The sequence below is a fragment of the Macaca fascicularis genome, chromosome 14 (genome assembly GCF_037993035.2).
Source record: "Macaca fascicularis isolate 582-1 chromosome 14, T2T-MFA8v1.1".
In the NCBI taxonomy this organism is placed as follows: domain Eukaryota; kingdom Metazoa; phylum Chordata; class Mammalia; order Primates; family Cercopithecidae; genus Macaca; species Macaca fascicularis.
In genome coordinates this window covers 47,064,565-47,090,015 of record NC_088388.1, presented here as the reverse complement: position 1 = coordinate 47,090,015, position 25,451 = coordinate 47,064,565, and the positions used below count along the sequence as shown (strand labels likewise).

The 25,451-nt window shown below is 43.1% G+C and overlaps 1 protein-coding gene and 2 long non-coding RNA genes across 3 annotated transcripts in view; 1 reads left to right on the top strand and 2 right to left on the bottom strand.

Moving 5' to 3' along the window:
* Positions 1-21,885, bottom strand: part of SPTY2D1 (SPT2 chromatin protein domain containing 1) — a 28,445-nt gene extending 6,560 nt beyond the window's left edge. Inside the window, exons 1-3 of the mRNA XM_005578430.4 lie at positions 21,705-21,885; positions 4,213-4,327; positions 1,899-3,434 (exon numbers count right to left, since the gene is read on the bottom strand). Of these exons, the coding sequence (XP_005578487.1) occupies positions 1,899-3,434; positions 4,213-4,327; positions 21,705-21,764 (1,711 nt within the window). The 5' untranslated portion in view covers positions 21,765-21,885. The remainder of the gene's footprint in view (positions 1-1,898; positions 3,435-4,212; positions 4,328-21,704) is intronic.
* On the bottom strand, positions 13,478-16,189 carry LOC141408470 (uncharacterized). Its single transcript, XR_012423368.1, has 2 exons — positions 14,840-16,189; positions 13,478-14,521 (listed from the first exon to the last, which is right to left on the bottom strand). It is a non-coding gene; the product is annotated as an uncharacterized lncRNA (long non-coding RNA).
* A 209-nt stretch (positions 21,886-22,094) lies between the features above and the next one.
* On the top strand, positions 22,095-23,163 carry LOC123568755 (uncharacterized). Its single transcript, XR_006692266.3, has 2 exons — positions 22,095-22,150; positions 22,962-23,163. It is a non-coding gene; the product is annotated as an uncharacterized lncRNA (long non-coding RNA).
* The last annotated feature ends 2,288 nt before the right edge of the window (positions 23,164-25,451 follow it).

Sequence of the window (25,451 nt, the reverse complement as noted above, 5' to 3'; positions counted from 1 at the left end):
TTTTATCCCAGGGCTTACCAGAAATGTCTTGTTACATTTTCTAGCTTAGTAGTGCCAATATTTCTGAATTTATAAGATCAGTAAAATTTCTTTTTTTTTTTTTTTGAGACAGAGTTTCACTCGTTGCCTAGGCTGGAGTGCAATGGTGCAATCTCGGCTTACTGCAACCTCTGCCTCCCAGGTTCAAGCAGTTCCAGTTCTCCTGCCTCAGCCTCCCGAGTAGCTGGGATTATAGGCATGTGCCACCACGCCTGGCTAATTTTGTATTTTTAGTAGAGATGGGGTTTCTCCATGTTGGTCAGGCTGGTCTCAAACTCCCAACCTCAGGTGATCTGCCTGCCTTGGCCTCCCAAAGTGCTGGGATTACAGGCGTGAGCCACGGCACCCGGCCAAGATCAATAAAATTTCTAAAAATAATACAGTTTACAAACCTCCACAGAATCATTAACTTTTGCCAAGTAAAGACCAAAAGTAGCAGCTACCATCTACTATAATCACAATTTCATTTAAAAATTTAAAGTTGAACGTAGTATGAATGATTCTCAGGATTATATTGTTCAAACTGAGTAAATTTGACTGTAGGAAAAACTCACTACATCATCCTTTTGTCATTCTGCCAAAAGACTGATAAAAACTTTGCATTTTTTTAATCAAATGCTTTGATTAAGACAGGCATTGATCAACAGCCCAGCATCTGGGAACAACTACTTTCTAGTTTTTGATTACAGACACTTCTTTTGTTCTTCTACGGTTGTTATAATATGCATGGCTTGTCTCCCTAGCTTAGTTTCTCAGCCTTAGCTCAATGACATTTCGGACCAGATAATTCTTTGTTGTCAGGGGGCTATCCCATGCACTGTTTGTCAGCAGCATCCCTGTCCTCTATTCAGTAGATGCCAGTAGCATCCCCCATAGCCCCAGTTGTGACGATTGCCAAAAGTCCTCTGGAGGGCAAAACTGCCCTTGTTAAGAATCAATGGTCTAGCTGAACTAGGAAATTTAAAACAAGTAATTCAATCATTGGTTCCTTTTTATATTCTCCATGGAGCCTAACAAGTGCTTTAATAAATGCCTATTAGCATAAAGCAAGTATGATCTAGCAGCTAGCAGGTGCCACCAGTGATCACACACCTTGGGACAGTAGATTCCTGAAGGATCAGTGTTTAGGACCTTGATACTAACCATTATAACAAGCAGAAATACAAGTACAATCTAAAAACAGTTCCTGGCACATAATGGGTGCCCAAGAAATATCTGCTGAATAAGCTTTCAATTACACTCTGATCCTTGAAGACAAGTCTCTTTAGTCCTCAGGAAAAAGTAGATTAATTCATCCATTGTAGCATACATATATAAGTCACGTACATTCACCCTGAATGTTCACAAATCACAAAGCTAAGTTTATCACACTTGGGGACGTTTCAAGGGTGAAAACAGAGATCCTAGACAAGTCTCTTTCTAAAGACCTTTCCAAGCCATGATCATTAAAGGAACTCTCAGCAGGGCATAGTGACTCATGCCTATAATCCCAGCAGTTTGGGAAGCTGAGGAAGGCGGATCTCTGAGCCTAGGAGTTAGAAACGAGTATAGGTAACGTATTGAGACCCCATCTCTATAAAAAATAAAAAGTTAGCCAGGCATGGTGGCACACGCCTATAGTCCCAGCTACTTGTGAAGCTAAGGTGGGAGAACTGCTTGAGCCTGTGACTGACCCTGTCTCAAAAACAAAAAAAAAGGAACTCTCAACCACAGGGCAGATAAAACATCATGATTCTATCAAAACTACAGTACATTAAAGGACAGCATATGAGGGGTTCACAGGGTCCCTGATAATATAAAAACTCTTTCCAATTTCCTAATGCCAAATATATACTCCTTAGGGTGAGGGGAACTTTTACCTTGGGCAGATCTGTAGCCAGATAGGGGAGGCTTCATTCCATTCATCTGTCCATTGCTGGACCGGCTAATGATATTCTTGGAAGAAATTGTTTCGGAGACAACAGTGCACTTAGGCTTTATTGTGGGACCTGAGCTACTAATTGTTCGCCCAGGTCTCAAGCTGCTCACTGGTCTTCCTGGGACTGAACTACTGATAGTCCGTCCAGCTGGAACTGAGCCACTTACGGATCTCCCAGGGCCACTGACAGACCGCCCAGTGGGGCCTGAGCCACTCACTGGTCGTCGAAGTTCATGTGGACTGCTCACAGGTCGGCCAGGGCCACGAGAGCTGCCCAAGGGTCTTGCAGAACTACCTGAACCACTGATGGGTTGCCCAGGGCCACTTGAGCTGCTTGCAGGTTGTCCAGGGCCACATGTACCACTGACTGTCCGCCTAGAGGGATTTGAGTCATTGGTTGGCTTCTTGGACCCATTGATTGATCGCTCAGGTCCTGAGCTGGAGCTGCCATTCTGGCGCTTAGGCACAGGGCCAGAACTAACTGTGGGTCGAGCAACCCCTGTGCTGGGCTGCCCAGGGGCTGAGCTAGAGCTGCTGCCTGGCTGCCTGACACCTGGACTCTTAGCCTTATTGTGTGGGGTGACCATGGGCCCAGGCCTGGAATGGCTAGGATGGGATGGAGATTTTTTGGCTTTGTGCTCAATAGCAGATTTCTGAGTCCTGCTAGCAGGAGTCTTTGGGACACTTGGTGAAGAGGTGCTGGAATGAGGCTTTCCAGCTCCATTGAAAACAGGTCTGTCGTGGCCCTCACGAAGTGAGGGTTGGGAGCTATTGCCAGATCCTGCCTTGATCCTCTCTCCTGGCATGGATTTTGATGAAGACCAAGCAAGGTGTTTCTCATTGGCCATGCTGGGTCTTGATTTCTTTTCAGCATGAGGAAGGGGCATTCCTTTGGAAGAAGGATGCCTGTCTCCAGAACCTTTGCTTAGTTTTGTGCCCACACTTTCTTTCTGAGAGGGTGCCTTTTTGGACACAGTTGGAGGTAGTTTTCCATCTGTCTCAAGTTTTTTTCTCCGATGCTTTCGTTCAAGGAATTCTCGCTCCCTAAGTTCTTCTGCAGTCATAGGTCGCTCTTCTGATTTCTTCACTACCTTGATTTCCACTGGTTCAAACTGCTTTTTCTCAGCCAGCCTGAGTAAATCAGTGAAGTTCATAGGTGGTGGGGCACTTTTAAGGGGGACCTTTGGTTTGCTTTCAACTTTGGGAGGTTCTTGCTCTTCCTCATACTCCTGCTCTGACTCTGCGTGATTGTACTCAAGGAATTCATTCTCTTCTTCCATTTCATACTCTCGGTCGGTTCCTTGGCTGGTATGGCTTTCTGTTGCCTGCCTCTTCTTTGACTTTTCCTCAATAGGAATCCCATTGTAACCATGGAAATTATCCTTTGTCCTCTTGGCCATAGCTCTTGCTTTCTTGTCATGTTTGAGCTCAATTCGCTTTTTCACTAGTTCCTCTTTTCTCCTTTTCTCCTCTAAGGCTAAAACGGACAAAACAAGAATATGTTATTATTTCGAGATCTCAAGATTGCTCAAGTGAAAATACAATATTCAGGTTACAGTTTGAAGACATCTAGGAATCAAATGAGGAAGTCATTTGAACAACTATCAAATGAGTCATCTTTACATAATGAGTGGGAGACATATGGGTTTTTCTATATGACTAAAGCAAGTGGGAGACTTACTTTTCAGCTTTAAATATAGAAAATACTTCAAACCAAATACATCACCAAGTTAAAAGAACATTAATATCCCCTTAGCAGTTGTTATTAATTACGATTCAATGAATACTTAAACATATTGAATCAGTTTCTTTGTATCTGCATGAAGAACTATTTGAGATAAAGACTTTAAAACTTATCTCTAGTTTAGCCTTTTAGATAGCATTCTGTTAATAAAAATTAAAACACAAAATGGGTAGAAACACTTTCAGAACCAAAGTTAAAGAATGGAGTTCTTATTGGGGATTTACTATGGCCAGTTAGAAGATATGGCTACTAACCCCCAAAAATCTGTTACTTCAAGGGGAGAAAAAAAGAAAACGTTTATACAAATGATCGAGATAACATATGTAAAGCCATGAATACAGTCAGTTAACCTGGACACACACACACACACACACACACACACACACACACACACACACACCCTCCCAAATCTGTTGACCTGTTATGTTTTTATAAACAGCCACTGGTTTAGTACAAGCTAGATGTGAAGATGGAAGACTTTAAAATTGAGAATAAGGCTATAGATACATACCTTTTCGTCTAAGCTCCTCTTCTTTCCTTTTAAGAAAAGCTTGTACAGCTGCTGATTGGACACCTTTAACTTTTGGGTCTTTTTTTGGAGGCCCCACTGCCAAACTATACCTTTTCTAAAAACAAAAACAGTAAAAGTTATAAGCAATTCAACTTTTAAAATATATTATTAGGTATAAGGCACTGTGCCAGGTAATAAGAGGTATAAATGTTAACTGTGAAACCTATTCTGAATAACTGAGAGATCATATAACCCATAGTAAAGCTTAGCTATAAAATTTCAGACTAAATATTTATTATGTATGATGATTTTTGGGTATAAAGTTTCTATGTAACATCCCAAAATAATGCATAAATGAACAATTCACAGAAGCATTGTTTTCAGGCTATTTTCCAAAAAAGTACCTGGACTGGGTAACTAAATGAAATCACCACCTAGAAGAATCGATTATTTGTGTTTTAAAATTCTGATTTAGGCTGGGCTCAGGGGCTCACACCTGTAATCTCAACACTTTTGGATGCTGAGGCGGGTGAATCATGAGGTCTGGAGTTCAAGACCAGCCTGGCCAACATGGTGAAACCCTATCTCTACTAAAAACACAAAAAATTAACTGGGCATAGTGGCAGGTGCCTGTAATCCCAGCTATTTGGGAGGCTGAGGCATGAGAATTGCTTGAACCCAGGAGGCAGAGGTTGCAGTGAGCCAAGATCCTGCCACTGTACTCCAGCCCAGGTGACAGAGAAGACTCCGTCTCAAAAAAAAAATTCTGATTTAGGCCAGGTGCAGTGGCTCACACCTATAATCCCAACACTTTGGGAGGCTGAGGCGGGCAGATTACCTGTGGTCAGGAGTTGGCAACCAGCCTGGCCAACATAGTGAAACTCCATCTCTACTAAAAATACAAAAATTAGCTGGGCGTGGTGGCGCACGCCTATAATCCCATCTGCTTTGGAGGCTGAGGCAGGAGAATGGCTTTAACACAGGAGGCAGAGGTTGCAGTGAGCCGACAATGCACCACTGCACTCCAGGCTGGCGACAGAGCAAAACTCTGTCTCAATCAATCAATAAATCAATCAATAAGTAAATGTATAAAATTCTGAGTTTAAAAATAGCCTGCATTCGAATGAAGCATTTCAAAGTCCAACTTTTCAAACAAACAGAAAAAACTACTCCTCACAACTATTTTCTCTCCTGACTACTCCAGATGATTTTCTAGTAGGGACTCATAGCTACGTGTGTTATTTCGCCTAGAACGTGGAAACATTGAAGTTTTACTTTGACCACACACAAAGACTAGGGGCAAACCACAGTAAAAAAGCATTTCAAAAAATCTATGCAATAAAGGCCCAATTCCCGGCAACCTTTAACTGTAGCTCTTATGTTCAGTAAATGTTAATTTGCCTCACAAACTCTTTTTCAGACAGGTTCCTATAACACCCCAAAAATGCTCAAATTATCCTGGCACAGATGAAGCCTCTGGACCTCAGTTTTTATAGAACTGCATCAAGAAAATACTAAACTCAAGTAATATTAATTTGAACTACAAAAGGAAAAATATTTCCACTTTATAAGTACCTATTATGAGAGAAATATGATGAACATAGAGCTAAAATAAATTCAGACCAGGGATGATTCACCTCTAGGACCATTCCGAATTAAATCCAGGAAATGAGATTTTTAAAGTATCCTCCTTTTTTTTGTTTTGTTAGGCAGATGCATTCTCATCGAATGTACCTGTTGCTGTGGCTAGCAGAAAAAGAAACATGTCCAAGAACAAATTGAGACAACTTAGGAACCAAAAAACTATTCCCAAATATGTATGAAATTCTTGGAGGAAAACCAAAAGATATGTGCTTACTCTACGGCTGCCAAATACGACATATCTTGAAACAGGCTGGAAGTTCTGAGTAAATTAGTCTGCCAACAAAGCAGCTAGCCAAGGAAGCAGGCTCTAATCCAACCTGAAAATCTTGCATGATGGCAATGCTGAGAAGTGACATATCCCTAATAGAGAGAAATCCTAAGACAGCATCCAGATTTCTTTCCCAGTCACCCTGGCTAGGCCACAATCAGATCCTTTAAAGTCCGTATCTTTGTAAATTTAATTTTAGACTCTTTCCATAGTGGATGGGGGCTCAATATTTAAAGGAGAAAAAGGAGAAGGAAAGGGAGAGGAGAAAGAGAATACTAACTAGATATATATAAAATTGTCCTTGTTTACAAGAAAAGAACCATAAACACAGGTCTTAATCACAAGCAACTTACATTTTCATTGTGGAAAGGGCACCATGAATATGATTCAAATTAAGACATACAAAAACTTGTAAGCAGAGGCACACACTCAGTCTACTCCATCCCATTAATGGATTTGGAAGCAGAGGAAGGTGGATTTTTTTTTCACCAACACTTAAGATTTTCCTGGCCAGTTGCAGTGGCTTATGTCCATAATCCTAGCACTTTGGGAGGCTGAGGTGGGAGGATTGCTTGAGCCCAGGAGTTAAGAGCCCAGCCTGGGCAACATGGTGAGAACTCATCTCTTTAAAAAAAGAAAAAAAAAGGCTGGGTGCAGTGGCTCACACCTATAATCCCAGAACTTTGGGAGGCTGAGGCAGGCGGATCACAAGGTCAGGAGATCGAGACCATCCTGGCCAACATGGTAAAACCCCATCTCTACAAAAAATACAAAAATTAGCTGGGCATGGTGGTGCCTGCCTATAAACCCAGCTACTTGGGAGGCTGAAGCAGGAGAATTGCTTGAACCAGGGAGTCAGAGGCTGCAGTGAGCCAAAATCATGCCACTGCACTCCAGCCTGGCGACAGAGCAAGACTCCATCTCAATAAACAAAAAACAAAAATTTCCTGTCCCTGTCCATTATATAGCTCATAGAGTTATAAAGCCCCATACAAATTAAAGCCCCATACAAGGTTTTCCCCAAGAAAAATGCAAATACATATATTAGCGTTACTTATTTAAAACAGGACTGGTTTGCTGTCCAAATAACCCAGCACTGAGCACTATCTAACATGATTTTGGGATAGATATCTTTTGTCTTAACCTGGGAGTGCAAGAGATAGAAAGTGGGATATGACAAACCAAAAAGCTGCTCTTGACTGAATACTGGTATCCAAAAGGGAAAACATCAGTGTCAATGGGACATAATTAAACGCAGTGTTTATTAGCAAGCTTCAGTCATTTGCATACTACCTTTATGATTTTTGCCTTTGTGGTATACTACCCCTACTATTACTTACTAATTTAAAAAAATATACAGAGTTGGCCGGGTGCAGTGGTTCATGCCTGTAATCCCAGCACTTTGGGAGGACAAGGCGGGCAGATCACTTAATGTCAGGAGTTCAAGACCAGCCTGGCCTCAAACTCTGGTGAAACCCCATCTCCACTAAAAGTATAAAAAGTAGCCAGGCATGGTGGCTCATGCCTGTAGTCCCAGCTACTTGGGAGGCTGAGGCACAAGAATCATTTGAACCTGGGAAGCAGAGGTTGCAGTGAGCCAAGATCACGCCACTGCACTCCAGCCTGGACAACAGAGTGAGACTTGGTCTCAAAAAACAAAAACAAAAACAAAAACAAAAAACTCACAGACTAACATCATGACCTATTATTACAGCTTTACCTCAGCAATAATATCCATAAAATGACTGACTTGAACAACTAGTTACATTTTTCCAATTCATATAAAAATACATACTATTAAGCCAGGCACGGTGGCTCACACCTGTAATCCCAGCACTTTGGGAGGCTGAGGCGGGCGGATCACGAGGTCAGGAGATCGAGACCATCCTGGCTAACATGGTGAAACCCTGTCTCTACTAAAAACACAAAAAAATTAGCCAGGCATGGTGGCAGGCGCCTGTAGTTCCAGCTACTAGGGAGGCTGAGGCAGTAATTGCTTGAACCCAGGAGGCGGAGGGTTGCAGTGAGCCGAGATTGCACTACTGCACTTCAGCCTGGGTGACTGTACTCCAGCCTGAGTGAGAAGAGCAAAACTCCATCTCAAAAAAAAAAAAAAAAGAAAGAAAGAAACAAAACACTGACTTAGGGAACAAAAATACAGGAAAGGTAGAAAAGGAAGGTGGTGTTCAGGGACTCAGATTTGCTTTGAAAAGAATAACAAAGGCTACTTTTAGCTTTTTTTCAAAGTATACACCTGTTCTCATCAATTTATATGTTGATTTCAAATTCTGCCTTTTTAAACACCTCTAATCATTAAGGATACTTAAGCTGGTCTCACGTTTAACCCAACAACTTTACAGTACTTGTTGTCCTGTCCTTATGATGCAGAAGAAATTCAATAAATCTATGCAATGTCTATTTTGTTGATCTTCTAAACAACTTAAAAAGCTAGCAGTAAGGCAAGGTCAGCGCTGCTTTAATGAGGCTTAATCTTGTTTATATGAACTGAGCCATAATCAATTAATTTCTTATATCCTCTGTAGCTTAAAAATGTACTCAGTCCAGGCATAGTGGCTCATACTTGTAATTCCAGCACTTTGGGAGGCTAATTCGAGAGGATCGCTTGAGCACAGGAGTTCAAGACCAGCCTGGGCAACATAGGGAGACCGTCTCTCCAAACAATTTAAAAATTAGCTGGGCACAGTGGCACACACCTGTGGTCCCAACTACTCGGAAGGCTGAGGCAGGAGGATTGTCTCAGCCAGGGAGGTCGAGGCTGCAGTGAGCTGTGGTTGTGCTATTGCACTCCAGCCTGAGCAACAGAGTAAGACCCTATCTCAAAAAAAAAAAAAAAAAAACAAAACAAAAAAAAACTCAACGGCACAAATACCAGTAAGATATTAAAACACTCTTAGACAAAGTTTAGGTTCACAGCCTAAAAAAAAGACTGGGTCACTACAGATCATCTTTATATTTTTGGAAATATCTTTGAATGGCTGGGCACAGTGGCTCATGTCTGTAATCCCAAAACTTTGGGAGGCTGAGGTGAGAGGACTGATTGAGCCCAGGAGTTCGAAACTAGCCTTGGCAGCATACTGAGACCCCTATCTCTACAAAATATACAAAAATTAGCCGAACATTGTGATGCACACCTGTAGTCCCAGCTATATAGCTGATGTGGGAGGATGACTTGAGCCCAGGAGGTAGAGGCTGCAGTGAGCCATGATTGTGCCACTGTACTCTAGCCTGGGTGACAGAGCAAGACTCTGTCTCAAAAAGAAAATCTTTGAGATATAATTCATATATCACAAAATTCATCCATTTAATGTATACAATTAAATGGTTTTTGATATACAGCTGACCCTTAAACATGGTAGCATGGGATGCCACCACCCTGTGCAGTAAGAAAAAATTCTGGCTGGGAGTGGTGGCTCATCCCTGTAATCCCTGCACTTTGGTAGGCCAAGGCAGGCAGATCACCTGAGGTCAGGAGTTCAAGACCAGCCTGACCAACATGATGAAATCCCATCTCTACTAAAAACACAAAAAATTAGCTGGGCGTGATGGTGCCTACCTATAATCCCAGCTACTCAGGAGGCTGACGCAGGAGAATTGCTTGAATCCAGGAGGTGGAGGTTGCAGTGAGCTGAGATCACGCCACTGTACTCCAGCCTGAGCAACAAGAGCAAAACTCCGTCTCAAAACAACAACAACAACATTCCATGTATAACTTTTGACTCCCAAAAAACTTAACTACTAACAACTCAAAGTTGACCAGAAGCCTTACTGATAACATAGTCAATTAACATACATTTTGTGCATCATGATATACCTTTTTCTTAATTGTTTTAAATATTTCTAGGCTATGTTCATCTGCAGGTTTTTTTAAGTTGTCACAAATTTTTTAAAAACTTATTGGAAAAAAATCCACGTATAAGCGGGTCCACACATTTCAAGCCTATTTTTTTTTTTTTTTTTTTGAGACAGAGTCTTGCTCTGTCGCCCAGGCTGGAGTGCATTGGCACAATCTCGGCTCACTGCAACCTCCACCTTCCGGGTTCAGGCCATTCTCCTGCCTCAGCCTCCCAAGCAGCTGGGACTACAGGCGCCCGTCACCACACCTGGCTTTTTTTTTTTTTTTTTTTTCTTTTTGTATTTTTAGTAAAGACAGGGTTTCACTGTGTTAGGCAGGATGGTCTCGATCTCCTGACTTCATGATCCGCCCGCCTTGGCCTTCCAAAGTGCTGGGATTACAGGCGTGAGCCACCACGCCCAGCCACAAGCCTATGTTGTTGAAGGGTCAACTGCATCCACAGAGTTGTATAACCAACACCACCATCTGATTCCAGAATATTTTAATCATCCTCCCAAAAAATCTCTTGGCTTTAGCAATGACTCCACGCTCTCGTCTCCCCTCAGACCCTGGCAAACGCTAATCTACGTTCTGTCTCTATGCATTTACCAATTCTAGACATTGCATATAAATGAAATCATATGTGGCTATGATGGTTAATTTTATATGTCAACTTGACTAGGCTATAATACCCAGTTATTTAATCAAACATTAAGCGTTACTGTGAAGGTATTTTGTAGATATAGTATCTACAATCAGTTGACTTTAGGGTAAAGAAAACTACCCTCCATAATGTGGATGGGTCTCATCCAATCATGACAATGAAGGCATAAGAGCAAAACCCGAGGCTTCTAAGAAGAGGAATTCTATCTCAAACTACAGCATGAACTCCTGCCTGATTTTCTAGCCTGCTGGCCTGCCCTAGAAATTTCAGACTTGTCAGGCCTCCATAATCAATTCTCTAAAATAAATCTTACTGGTTCCACGGAGAACACTGACAGATACAGTAGCCTTTTGTATCTGGCTTCTTTCACTAAGCATGTTTTCAAGGTTCATGTTGTAGCATGTATCAATATTTCCTTCCTTTTTGTGGCTGAATAATATTCCATTGTATAGATATACCATGCATTATTTTTATATTCATCAGCTGAATATTCGAACTGTCTCTACTTTTTGGCTATTATGAATAATGCTGCTGTGAACATTTGTGTACAAGTTTTTATGTGGATGCACATCTTCCTTTCTCTTAGGTATACGACCACAGATCTTTTTCTCATTGGGGTTGCAATAGACCCTGGTATCAAAAGATGTGTTGTAATGAAATATTTTAAAAAACAGTTCCCCACAGGCGTAGCCCAGTGGAGAATCATTTTTAAAAAGAGAGAGAGAAAAAAAAAAGAGCTTCAGGCTGGATTACATTGCATTCTATTTAATAACCCAGAAGAACTATTTGGCACTTCCCCTCGCATCACACGGTCATATTTAGTCCTAGCAGCAGCACATCAAGATGGACCCATCAATTCTGAATCTGATTCAAGGCACCAGGCTGCTTCATTGTTTGAGCTTCATGGAAAGCAGCTGGACAAGAGTTTCTTTTATCCTAAGCATATCCATTTTATTTCACTGCAAGCCAACTCCGTCATTCTGCTACACCCCAATGAATGATCCACCACAGTGAAATTTGTCATTTAAATACAACATCAGAGATTTTGCCAAGATTTGTAATTCTGAAGTCAAGAGCTTTAGAAAATTTTAAGCCACTTTAAGACATATCTGTTCCTTGCATTTAAACTGTATCATCTAGGCCAGATTAAGAAAATAAGGAGACATCAGTCTAGAAATATGTGTACAACAAATACTGTATGTTATGTTGGAATCAATAGTCAATCCCTGGCCAGCGCGATGGCTCATGCCTGTAATCCCAGCACTTTGGGAGGCCGAGGCGGGGGGATCACCTGAGGTCAGGAGTTCAACACCAGCCTGACCAACATGGAGAAACCCCATCTCTACTAAAAATACAAAACTAGCCAGGTGGGATGGTGCATTGCCTGTAATCCCAGCTACTCGGGAGGCTGAGGCAGGAGAACTGCTGGAACCCGGGAAGCGGAGGTTGTGGTGAACCGAGATTGTGCCACTGCACTCCAGCCTGGGCGGCAGAGCAAGACTCCATCTCGAGAATAAACAAACAAAAAAAAGTCAATCCCTCCATGAAAGCTGTTCTTTACCCAGGAGATAACATATTGTTTCAATTGTAGAAAATATAAATTTATTGATGGCTTTACATAAGAGATTTATAACTGGTTAGAATTAGAAGTTAGGAATATTCAAAGAATGCTACAGCCTTAACTTTAATAATTACCACACAGTTTTAAAAAATTTTCTCAGAACATCAGAGTCAGAGAAAGAAAGTAGGCCTGGAAAACCAATGGTTCCATTAGAACTGCTTAGCTGGATGGCTAAGAGGATAAAAATTAATAACCTGCACCAAAAGATGCTATTCATAATTGCTATGGAGTTAAATGTAAACGGTACTGTTATTGTGTTTATAAAAACATACCTGATTATAAAATGTAATAATATCAGATAGGTGTCTCATGGAGTCTCTAGTCCAACCTCTATGTTAGAAATGGCCCAGGACACCTGTGTATTTACTGGCAATCACACAGTTTATAGCAGAGTCTGAATTAGAATCCAGATCGCCTAACTCAGCCCCAAAAGTGTTCTCACTACAACACACCTCACTTCTTTTTTTTTTTTTTTTTTTTTTTTTTTTTTTTTAAGAAATACATAGGGTCGCCAGGTGCGGTGGCTCAAGCCTGTAATCCCAGCACTTTGGGAGGCCGAGACGGGCAGATCACGAGGTCAGGAGATCGAGACCATCCTGGCTAACATGGTGAAACCCCGTCTCTACTAAAAAATACAAAAAACTAGCCGGGCGAGGTGGCGGGCGCCTGTAGTCCCAGCTACTCGGGAGGCTGAGGCAGAAGAATGGCGTAAACCCGGGAGGCGGAGCTTGCAGTGAGCTGAGATCTGGCCACTGCACTCCAGCCTGGGTGACAGAGCAAGACTCCGTCTCAAAAAAAGAAAGAAACACATAGGGTCTTGCTTGATCTGTCACCCAGGCGGCCGGAGTGCAGTGGCATGACCTTGGCTCACTGTGGCCTCAAACTCCTGGGCTCCAGTGACTCTCCCACCTCAGGTTCCCGAGTAGCTGGGACTACAGGCACACACCACCACAACTGGCTATTAATAATTTTTGTATTTTTTGTAGAGATGGGGGGGTCTCACTTTGTTGCCCATGCTGGTCACTTCTAATTTAACTCCAACACTTTTTTTTTTTTTTTTTTTTTTGAGATGGAGTCTCACTCTGTTGCCCAGGCTAGAGTGCAGTGGCGTGGTCTCGGCTCACTGCAACTTCCACCTCCTGGGTTCAAGCAATTCTCCTGCCTCAGCCTCTTGAGCTGGGATTACAGGCGCCTGCCACCACACCCAGGTAATGTTTTCTATTTTTAGTAGAGATGGGTTTCACCATGTTGGCCAGGTTGGTCTCGAACGCCTGACCTCATGATCCACCCACCTCGGCCTCCCAAAGTGCTGGGATTACAGGTGTGAGCTACAATGCCTGACTCTACCACTTTCACCTCTAGTTTCTAATTTAACTCTAAAACTTGGATCCCTAGTTCTAACCTCCTTTCCCTAATTTCCACCTGCCTCTTGGATAATGCCAGTACTTCAGAAAGGTCTACAACTGTACTTCCATCTTATCCTCCCTCACCTTCAGAGTCTACTTCTGTTAACCATGCTGGCACCCTCCTAAACAAGCTGTAAACATCCTTCTGCCTAACAGTTTCCAAATGATTTTGGTTTGGCCTTTACATTTCTCTCCCATCAGACTCTACTGTATACTAAGAATGTCATTTTAAAAAAAAATAGAGTTACTGCCTAAGGCTGGAGTTGGGGATAGGGAATTGGATGGGTTCAAGCTGTGTAGGTAACAACCTTCCTCACTATACCATCCTCAGTACACGTCCCTCATTCAACACAAGCTCATGATTAACAGCAAGAACTCTGGAGCTAATCTGCCTGGATTAGATTCTCTGCTCTACCATATCTAGCTTTATCACTTGTTAGCTGTGTGACCATGGGCAAGTTACAGGCCTCAGTTTCCTCATTAGTAAAATACTCTTCATTATATGGTTATTATGGTGATTAAATTAAATATATAAAGTGCTTAGAACAGTGCCTGGCACAGAGTAAGCACTATAAAGGTTAATTGTTACTTAGAAAGAGATTATCTTGGTAGTGATGGGGAAGGGAAATAACAGAAAATCTATGGGAATAAGGTGAATAGTAGTTTCTAAAAGATCCTCTCCCTAAAACACCAGTTGAGAGGTACTGCTCTAGGTTAGAAATCCAACACTGCCCCAGACATGAGACAAGTAATCTTCAAATCTGTGAAAGAAAATGGAGAGTCTTTTTGGGGCTTCTAAAGGTTGTTCAGCCCTGAGGAGGTTGACTTTGGAGATGGAGTCTTGGAGCATGACCTCTTTTGTTTGTTTTTTTTTTTTTTGAGACGGAGTCTCGCTCTGTCGCCCAGGCTGGAGTGCAGTGGCCGGATCTCAGCTCACTGCAAGCTCCGCCTCCCGGGTTTACGCCATTCTCCTGCCTCAGCCTCCCGAGTAGCTGGGACTACAGGCGCCCGCCACCTCGCCCGGCTAGTTTTTTTGTATTTTTAGTAGAGACGGGGTTTCACCATGTTAGCCAGGATGGTCTCGATCTCCTGACCTTGTGATCCGCCCGTCTCGGCCTCCCAAAGTGCTGGGATTACAGGCTTGAGCCACCGCGCCCGGCCTGAGCATGACCTCTTAATTAATGACCTTTTGTTTTAAATTAACTTCCTCATGTTCTTGTACCAGGCTCAGACCACATGGCTGAGATAAAAGACCCTTGGCCAGGTGCAGTGGCTCATGTCTATAATCCCAGCACTTTGGGAGGCCGAGGCAGGTGGATCACCTGAGGTCAGGAATTCGAGACCAGCCTGGCCAGCATGATGAAACCCCATCTCTACTAAAAATACAAAAAAAAAAAAAAAAATTAGCCAGACGTGGTGGTATATGCCTGTAATCCCAGCAACCTGGGAGGGTGAGGCAAGAGAATGGGTTGAACCTGGGTAGCAGAGGTTGCAGTGAGCCAAGATCACGCTATTGCACTCTAGACTGGGCTACAGAGCAAGATTCCATCTCCAAAAACAACAACAACAAAAAACCCTTCCCCAGGCGTGGTGGCTCACGTCTGTAATTCCAGCACTTTGGGAGGCCAAGGCAGATGGATCACTTGAGGTCAGGAGTTTGAGACCAGACTGGCCAACATGGTGAAACCCCATCTCTACTAAAAAATACAAAAATTAGCTGGGCATGGTGGTGCATGTCTGTGGTCCCAGCTATTCGGGAGGCTGAGGCAGGAGAACTGCTTGAACCAAGGAGGCAGAGGTTGCAGTGAGCTGAAATGGCGCCACTGGACTCCAGCCTGGGCGACAGAGCGACACTGTCTCCGGGGGAAAAAAAAAAAAATTCTTGACTAAGAGACCCCTTGACTATTACATTCTTAATGTGGAATGTTAAATACACCATTTCCAAAAAAGAAACACTGCCTACTACCGAATTGCTGCAACTATGCATTAACCTTATATAGAAAATACTGAAATCCTGTTAAGCTTCCCCAATCCTTGCCTATATAAAAGATTCTCAAATCTCTCCATTTTGGAGCACTTCATTTGGCTATTATGAATAATGCTGCTGTGAACATTTGTGTACAAGTTTTTATGTGGATGTATGTTTTCCTTTCTCTTGGGCATATGATCATAGATCTTTTTAACATTGAGCTGGCAAGACCTTTTAAAAGGGGGTTGCAATCAAACCTTGGTATAAAAGATGTGGCACTGGAATGTTTTAAAAGACAGCTCCCCTATCCCATAGGGGTAAGCCCAGTGGAGAATCATGTTTAAAAAGAAAAACAGTCACAGGCTGGGTTACATTATATTCTATTTAGTAAGGCAGAAGAACTATCTGGCACATAAGAGAATGCATAGATCCTGAAATACACACATTTTGAAATTTTCTGCTGTAGGATTATTTGTCTGCTTTGTGGAGTCTGCGTCTTCCCAGGTAGCCATCCTCAAACTGCACTCAAATAAGCTCAATATCATATTGCCAGGACCTCGTTAATAAGGTTAACGGATCCAAGGGTGGGGAGCAATCCAGTTACAATCAACCAGTTAGATCAAACGTTACCTGCAGAAAAAAGTCATCTACAGAAACTTTTTGTTGGCCCACAGTGTTTTTTAAAAGAAAATGTAACTACTAGGCAAATTGTAGGCTTCTTTTAAATACATGGAGCTTGGCACCTATCATTTTTTATCCAGACTACTTCAAGAATTTACATTATCTACCTGGCCCCTGAAGACATCTGAATTTGCTGTCCTAGTTAATGTCCTGGGCTCTTACTTTCACTACCTATGGTTCTTATCCTTAAGGGGCTATAGGCAGACGCCCAAATTCTGGTATACCTGGTACCACATGAAGGTTTGCCCTTTACCTTTTGGTTTGTGGCGGCGGAGGGTGGGGCGGGGTGGGGGGAGGTCACACCAGAGCTTCAGTAGCTTTTCTGGTTATTTTTCAGTCTCACTGGGAGAAAGACCATATATGTTGTCTTATGCTTTACAAGCCATCAATTATAACTATGTGATGGCTGGGTGCCGTGGCTCGCGCCTGTAATTCCAGCACTTTGGGAGGCCAAGGCAGGCAGATCACTTGAGGCCAGGAGTTCGAGACCAGCCTGGCCAACATGGCAAAACCCCATCTCTTAACTGAAAATACAAAAGTTAGCTGGGCATGGTGGTGCACAGCTGCAGTCCCAGCTACTCAGGAGGCTGAGGCAGGAGAATCGCTTGACCCCGGGTGGCAGAGGTTGCAGTGAGCCCAGGTCGCATCACTGCATTCCAGCCTGGGCGAGAGTGAGACTTTGTCTCAAAAAAAAAAAAAAAAATTACAGCTATGTGAAGCCTGTAAGAATCCACATTCTAAGCTCTAGTATTCTACCAAAACAAGTTAAACTACTTTGTTTTTCCTACTGGAACCCAGGGAGGAAAATCAAGTGCAAGTTTACCAAAAATACCTTTTGTCCTTTATATATAAACAGAGCCAGTGATGACAACTTGTTTCATCACCTGAATCAGCGGTTATTATGTATTCAGTTTTCCACCGGGAAATAATAGTGTGCCTAATATTTCTGGGCCTGATGCAATTCTACCTTTTACATAAAAAAGTATTTCTGTTAAAAAGAAACAAAAAAATGATGATTAGGGAAATACTCATAGCTTCTCAAGACAGATACAACAGGTACCTTTAAAAAATAAAGCTCTGGCTGGGCGCAGTGTCTCACACCTGTAATCCCGGCACTTTAGGACGCCGAAGCAGGTGGATCATGAGCTCAGGAGATTGAGACCATCCTGACCAACATGGTGAAAACCCGTCTCTACTAAAAATACAAAAATTAGCTGGGTGTGGTGGCATGCGCCTGTAATCCCAACTACTCGGGAGGCTGAGGCAGGAGAATCACTTGCATCCAGAAGGCAGAGGTTGCAGTGAGCAGAGACAGCGCCACCGCACTCCAGTCTGGTGACAGAACAAGACTCCATCTCAAAACAATAACAACAACAAAAAGCTCTGCAAAGAGTCTGAAGGGCTGAGTGGCTGTACAGGTGTTTGAATTTTAGTCTAATAATTGCTAGTCACTGGATTTCCTTAGCATAGTAAAGGTCTGACCTAAGAACTCTGAAGACTTAAATTCTGAGCATTAGCTGTGATAGGTTCCAAATGAAGGTGGGAGGAGGAGTTGGCGAACAGGGAAAAATTGAACCAATCAATATAGAGAGATGCAGCCTAGCTGTTACTGCAAAGCCTCTGTGGTTCTCAGATCAATTAATCAAGTAAGTTCATCTCAGCAGGGTGTTTATAGGGCAGGGAGGGGGTACAGCTGTCTTTTTTTTTTTCTTTTCTTTTAATTTGAGACAGAGTTTTGCTCTGTCACCCCGGCTGGAGTGCAGGGGCATGATCTCCATCCACTCACTGCAACCTCTGTCTTACTGCAACCTCTGCCTCTCAGGTTCAAGCCATTCTCCTGCCTCAGCCTCCTGAGTAGCTGAGATTACAGGTGTGTGCCACCATGCCTGGCTAATTTTTGTGTTTTTAGTAGAGACAGGGTTTCACCCCGTTCGAGAGGCTGGTCTCGAACTCCTGACCTCAGGTGATCTGCCCACCTTGGCCTCTCAAAGCTCAAAGTGCTGGGATTACAGGTGTGAGCCACAGCGCCCGACCAGAAATAAAGCTGTTAATTGATATGATAGTCCCCAACTCTCTATTTGTTTTTATAATTGTGAAATATCATAGACATAGTGTACAGTGTAAGAGATTATTACAAAGCAAGTATCCTTATAAGCCACCATCCAAGTCAAGAAACATTTCAAGACAGGCCTGGCTCAGTGGTTCACACCTATACTCCCAGCAAGTTTGGGAGGCTGAGGTGGGCTGATCACTTGAGGCCAGGAGTTTGATACCAGCCCTGTCTCTATTAAAATACAAAAAAAAAAAAAAAAAAAATCAACTGGGCATGGTGGTGCACCCCTGTATTCCCAGCTACTCTGGAGGCTGAGGCAGGAGAATGGCTTGAACCTGGGAGGCGGAGGTTGCAGTGAGCCAAGATTTCACCACTGCACTCCAGCCTGGGCAACAGAGACTCCATCTCAAAAAAAAAAAAAAAAAGAAAAGAAAAGAAAAAGCTTTATTTCTTTTAAAATAGATTTAAAAAAAAAAAAAAAGAAAAAACGCTTGATTTCTTTTAAAATAGATAGCAAAAAAAGAAAAAAGCTTTATTTATTTTAAAATAGATGGAATAAATATGTGAAAATGTTAATATGCTAAATGTGGGGTTTGGGTATATAAGAAATGCATTAACATTCCTTATGTTTGAAAGTGTCCAAATTAAGCTGATAAAGTAAATGGAATAGTTAGATGAATCAAGTTACTGCAAATCAAGTAAAGCATGAAATTTGGCTGGGTGTGGTGGCTCACACCTGTAATTTCAGCACTTTGGGAGGCCAAATTGGGCGAATGACTTGAGGTCAGGAGTTCAAGACTAGCCTTGCCAACATCGTGAAACCCTGTCTCTACCAAAAATACAAAAATTAGCTTGATGTGGTGGCGAGCGCCTGTAGTCCCAGCTACTCAGGAGCCTGAGGCAGGAGAATTGCTTGAACCCAGCAGGTGGAGCCTGCAGTGAGCTAAACCCATGCCACCATACTCCAGCCTCCAGCCTGGGCAACAGAGTGAGACTCCATCTCAAAAAAAAAAAAAAAAAGAAAGAAATTTAACTACAGTCTTATGGGTCTATTCCTCAAATAGTTTCTTTTGTGACTTTAATTCCATGTAAAAAGATAAGAATTATAATGCTGGTAACTAAATCAAACTTCTAGGCTTACTAGCTTTGGCGGGGAGGGGTCAGAGAATGCATGATTCATAAAATATATGGCTATATTATCTTTTTTTTTTTTTTTTTTTTTTGAGACGGAGTCTCGCTCTGCCGCCCAGGTTGGAGTACAGTGGCCGGATCTCAGCTCACTGCAAGCTCCGCCTCCCAGGTTTACGCCATTCTTCTGCCTCAGTCTCCCGAGTAGCTGGGACTACAGGCGCCCACCACCTCGCCCGGCTAGTTTTTTGTATTTTTAGTAGAGACGGGGTTTCACCGTGTTAGCCAGGATGGTCTCGATCTCCTGACCTCGTGATCCGCCCGTCTCGGCCTCCCAAAGTGCTGGGATTACAGGCTTGAGCCACCGCGCCCGGCCTCAATTTTTTTTGAGATGGAGTTTTGCTCTTGTTGCCCAGGCTGGAGTGCAATGGCACAATCTCAGCTCACTGCAATCTCCGCCTCCTGGGTTCAAGCGATTCTCCTGTCCCAGCCTCAGCTGGGATTACAGGCGCACACCACCATGCCTGGCTAATTTTTGTATTTTTAGTAGAGACAGGGTTTCATATTTGTCAGGCTGGTCTTGAACTCCTGACTTCAGGTGATCCTCCTGCCTAGGCCTCCCAAAGTGCTGGGATTACAGGTGTGAGTCATTGTACCCGGCCATCTATTAAATTTTAAATTACTTTTTCCCCCTTTTTGATTCCTCTGTTATTCCAATCATAGATAATGCATATATTATGAAATATACACATATTTTGAAATTTTCTGCTTTAGGGTCATCTGTCTGCTTTTCTCCCAGCAGCTACTGGCTTTCAAAATAAGAAATGACAGTTCTGATTCTTCCATAGAACAGTCCTGGGCATCAAAGCTAGTCTTTGACCTCTACTGAAATTCAATAAGATCTAGAATGAAATATAGACCAACTTATGCAAAGATGAATGGTAACTAGACCCAATATTGATTCATCTGGAAAATTTACAGATGCTTCTAGAAAGTAAATCTGTTGATCTGGGTTTCAAAGGTTTGATTCTATACCTTCAACATGCGAAGCTTATGACTCACGGCTTAGAGGAATGGTTATTCAGAGTTCTTGGGATAGGGGATGGCTGTGTATGTGTGTGTATACACATATTTATAAACATAAATACAGACCTTTTTCAGATCAATATTTTCAAAGGGATAAAAGAATGAACTAGCCTCAGAAGACAAAAAAAAAGAGGCAGAAGAGAAAAAAATGAATATTGCAATATACGAATATCTAGGAAATGCAGAGCACTTCGTGGGAGCTCATTTCTAGCTGAATTGACTTTGAGAGTCGTTTTAGTTCTACACCTCACTGCTCAAACCGCAGGCATCACCATGCAACTTATCGGTTTACAGCTGTGCTGTGGGTACCATCTGAAAATCTGGAAATGATTAGCTTATGCAAAACAGCCACAACCCCCAGAAACCAGGCGCTCTCCACCACTTTACCATTTAAGTCTTACACCACTCTTGCGACTGTAAGCGAACTGACAAACATCTACTGAGCAAATGGGACCTAGATTTTAAACAAAGACTGAAATCTGGAAGGCTACAAGTAAACGGAAGCTGAAACTAGCTCGCCTATTCTGTTGGCCAAGAATTTCGTGGAATCTGCTAAACTTCTCTTCCCAAAAATGATACTCATCTCCTGGGAGGTGATAATTTAATCACCTCGGTGGCTGAGTGGGTGGGGCCGCGTCAGAGAATTCTTTCAAGAAATCACTAAACGTTTGACTTGAAGATTGATGAGAAACCAGCCAAAAGGCTATCAGGCCAAGGACCCCCAACCCCCCTAACTCCCTTACATACATACTTCCTTCCCAATCTCTGGGCTGAAGTTTATGCCGAAGCCAAAAACTACCAGCGCTAGAATCCACTGCGTGCCAGGCACAGCTCACTCACCGCTTTCACGCAGTTCTAACTAAAACACCCAAACCGCAAAGTCCCTGTTGCAGGGGTAAATAAGCCGGCAAAACCCATTCACAGGATGGCTCCCGCATCTCGTCCAAAGCCCTTTTCCCCCGAGTTCCCAAGAGTATAAATCCAAGAAAAGAAAATAAGGCGTCCAGGTCTTTCCTCTCCCGGAGCCGATAGGTGGCTGCCTAGAAGTTCCATTGGCCACACATACTCCGAACTTGGAAGATTAGGGTCCCCCTACATGACGCCCCAGCTGCTACTTACCGGCACATTGTTTACACCTTGTCCCTTGGAAGCTATCAGGAGAATTTCTCTGAAGTCCATGTTGGGCCGAGGCGGGAGAAACTGGGCCAGGTACTCGGAAAGGACTGACAGCGGACCTAACCGAGGAGCCCAGCTACAGCCAAGTGCACTGCCTCGGCAGCCCTACTGCCACCCCGCCTCTGCGGGACCACTTCCGGCGCCTTCCTATGCCGTCTGCCCGCCCCCTTCCCTCCACGGCCTATATCCTTTCAGGGCCGCCACAGCGCTCGCGAGTCCCTGCGCAACTTCCGCTTTTAGGCCGAGACACGTACAAACGTGATACGTGGCTGCTGGCGTCGGCCCGAGGGGCAGGGACTAGGCATTTTAGCGACCAAGCGGGTGTGGCTAAGCGGAGAGCGGCTTCCCCGGTGGCCCGAGTGCGTGGCCTTGTCATCTTGTTGCTCCTGGTGAGCGCTGGGTAGGGAAAGTGAGGGGGTGGTAGGGAAAGCCTGGGTTCTCTGGCTGTCACGGGTAGGCGCTCAGATCCAAACGGCGGCGCCGCAACAGCTGAACAGACGGATCTCGAGCCAGGATTTGGGCTTCTTGTGTCTAGGCGCTCGCGAAGCTGCGCAGGCGCACACGGCAGCGCCCGGTGCTGTCTTGGATGAACATTACTCATCAAATCCCGCCACTTGGAAGTGCGCTCACCTCCTCAGATGCACGGGTGCCGGGGATGGGGGCACGTGCTTACTGCTTTTACCCCGGTTAGAAAATAAGTTTTACGTGGGGCAGCCAACCTGTATTTTTGCTCAGGCAGTGAATTAAGGAATTTCTGACATACAGAGACCCAGCCTCTACATACTTTGGTGTACTGATGAACATATGCTTCATATTCATTGGGATCCTAGTCCTGACTTCCTTTTGAGAGTCATCTTGCATCTGTAAGGTCATTTCGACTTAGCAAAAACATTGAAAATAATTAGGCAAACCTGGGTCTGCAGGTGTGAACCAGCCAGGGGATTGATACCAGACAGATACTCGGAATCTTTTCGGTGGGATAGAAATGCCTCTAAACTGGATTGTGGGGATGGTCGCACTATACATGTACTAAAAATCGTACACTTAAGACGGGTGAATGATACAGTATGTAAACATGTCAAGCTGTTAAAACGTGCTAGGCAAAGCTGCTGAGTCTTATTTACTCTTTGATGCTTTAATGCTGTGAACGTAATTCAAAATCAAAGCTGTTGAAACTTTAAATTATTTTGCGCCTTAAAGGAACGTCATTATGGAACCTGAGCCACATAACAGGCAGCTGCCTGTGTTCCTCTGATTATAGATAAGGCTTTCTCTCCTACATCGTTTTGTGAAAACACAGGGAGAAGACAGCCATCTACAAACCAAAGAGAGAGACCTTAAGGTAACAACACAATTCTAGCCTCCAGAATTGTGAGACAATAAATTTCTGTTGTTTAGGCCACCTAGTCTGTGGTACTTTGTTATTGGCAGCCCTAGCAAACGAATACACTGGCATATGGTGAGTGTTTTCAATTAATGCCAACTATCATTTCTAAAGGAAACTCTTCCTCAGCTATCTCAGGGCCCCTTTTATAAATTCTTACAACCCCCCAGTATTTCCCTTCATGGAATATTTTAGTTTGTAATTACTTTTTTTTTTTTTTTTTTTTTAACTGTTGGCTGTATCTGTGGTAGTTAGAGCTATGAGAATGGTCATAGGCCTATTTTACCCATCACTATTTCCATCACCAGCACAGTTCCCTGCTAATGCACGTAAAAGCTGCAACAAAGATTTTTTGACCAAATTAATGAATCGGTAAGTGGAAAGCTCCCAAGATTCAATATTCTAATACTTAGTATACATTGAGCCCTAACTATATGCTTAGTGCTTGACATGGATTATCTGATCTAATCATGAGTGTCTATAAGGCATTTCTTGTTACTGTTTTATAGATGAAAAGCTGAAGCTTGAAGAGATGAAATTAGACTAATACTGTATCATTAGTCAATGGGAGAGCCAAGACTAGAACCCTTAGGTTACCCACACTAGACTCTACAGTTCAGTTAGCCCATTTGAACTGGTACAAGTCTATGTACATGGAGTTATAATGTAAAAGGGCTTGGATTAGGTAACTAATACCTAGTTAGTCAAAATCAAGAACAACTGCTGGAGGTGGGAATGAGGTAAGGAATGAGGAGCAATTTTCCTGTATCCTTGTAAAACAGTCTATTATTGAGTTCAGGAAATACTTCCTGGGAAACTACTACTGTGTGCCCAACCTTATGGATGATACAAAGAAAGACCCATATCCTGCCTGCCTGATCAGAACTTTTAATTCTTGTGTGAACACAAGTAATTATGTAAAACAGAAAGTGCTAACTGTATTAGGGCTACAAAGTGTGGGGAATAGCGTTGCCAGATTGAGCAAATAAAAATGTGGACATCCAGTTAGGACCTTGCTCTGTCGCTCAAGCTGGAGTGTGGTGGTGCAATCACGGCTCACTGCAACCTTAACCTGGGCTCAAGCCATCCTCCCACCTCAGCCTCCCAAGTAGCTGGGACCACAGATGTATGTGACCATGCCTGGTTCAATTTTATATTTTTTGTAGAGACGAGATTTCGCTGTGTTGCCCAGGCTGGTCTTGAACTCCTGAGCTCAAGTAATCTGCCTGCCTGAGATTCCCAAATTGCTGGGATTATAGGCATGAGCCACCATGCCTGGCCCATCCAGTTAAATTGGAAAGACATACACCAAAAATCATTTGTTGTTTATCTGAAATTCAACTTTAGGTGTCTTGTATTTATCTGGCAACTCTAGAAGTGTTAAAATTCCAGCTACAACATTACATTTAGAGAGTGTGAAAAGCGTATTAAAGGGTTGAAATAACAAGTAGTGGGTGTATTTAGGAGAATGCTAGGAAATAAAGGTCAGAAAAGTAAGTGAAGGTCGGGCGAGGTGGCTGACACCTGTAATCCCAACACTTTGGGGGGCTGAGGCAGGCAGATCGCCTGAGGTCAGGAGTTTGAGACCAGCCTGGCCAACATGGCAAAACCCTGTCTATACAAAAATAAGCTGGGCATGGTGGTGGGCTCCTGTAGTCCCAGCTACTTGGGAGGTTGAGGCAGCAGAATCATTTGAACCTGGGAGATGAAGATTGCAGTGAGCCGAGATCACACCACTGCACTCCAGCCTGGGTGACAGAGTGAGACTCCAGGCCATGAGGAAGGACAGGTGAGTGTGATATTTCAAGATACTTGGTAATGAAGAAAAGGTGAGAGATATGCAATAACCAGGGTGGTGGGTCGGGGCTGTTGGGAAAAAGGTAAACTCGGGTAGTGTGAACCAGAAAAAATGGAATGAAGTGGGTCTTTGCCAACCACAGGTCCAGGTTCTGCCTTGGAAGGGCTGTGTGTCCTTAGGCAAGTTTCTGTTTTGTACTTTTCGATGTATGGCACAGTATTTGAATATAAGGTTTGATGTAAAAAATTTTCAGACAAAAAAATAACAAAGTTCCCATCAGCCTCACTCAATCTCACCTCCCTCCCTAGAGGATACTACCATATAAAGTTGCTGAGTGTGCTTCTGAGATGTTTGTATACACACAATGATGCCTAATGTACAATATATAATGTATATATATATAAATGTACTATATGTATGTAGGATACATAGAACATATAATATTAGCATATCAGTATAAATCTAGGATATGTATCTTTGAAAACATCTAACTTGGTTGTGTGTCCGT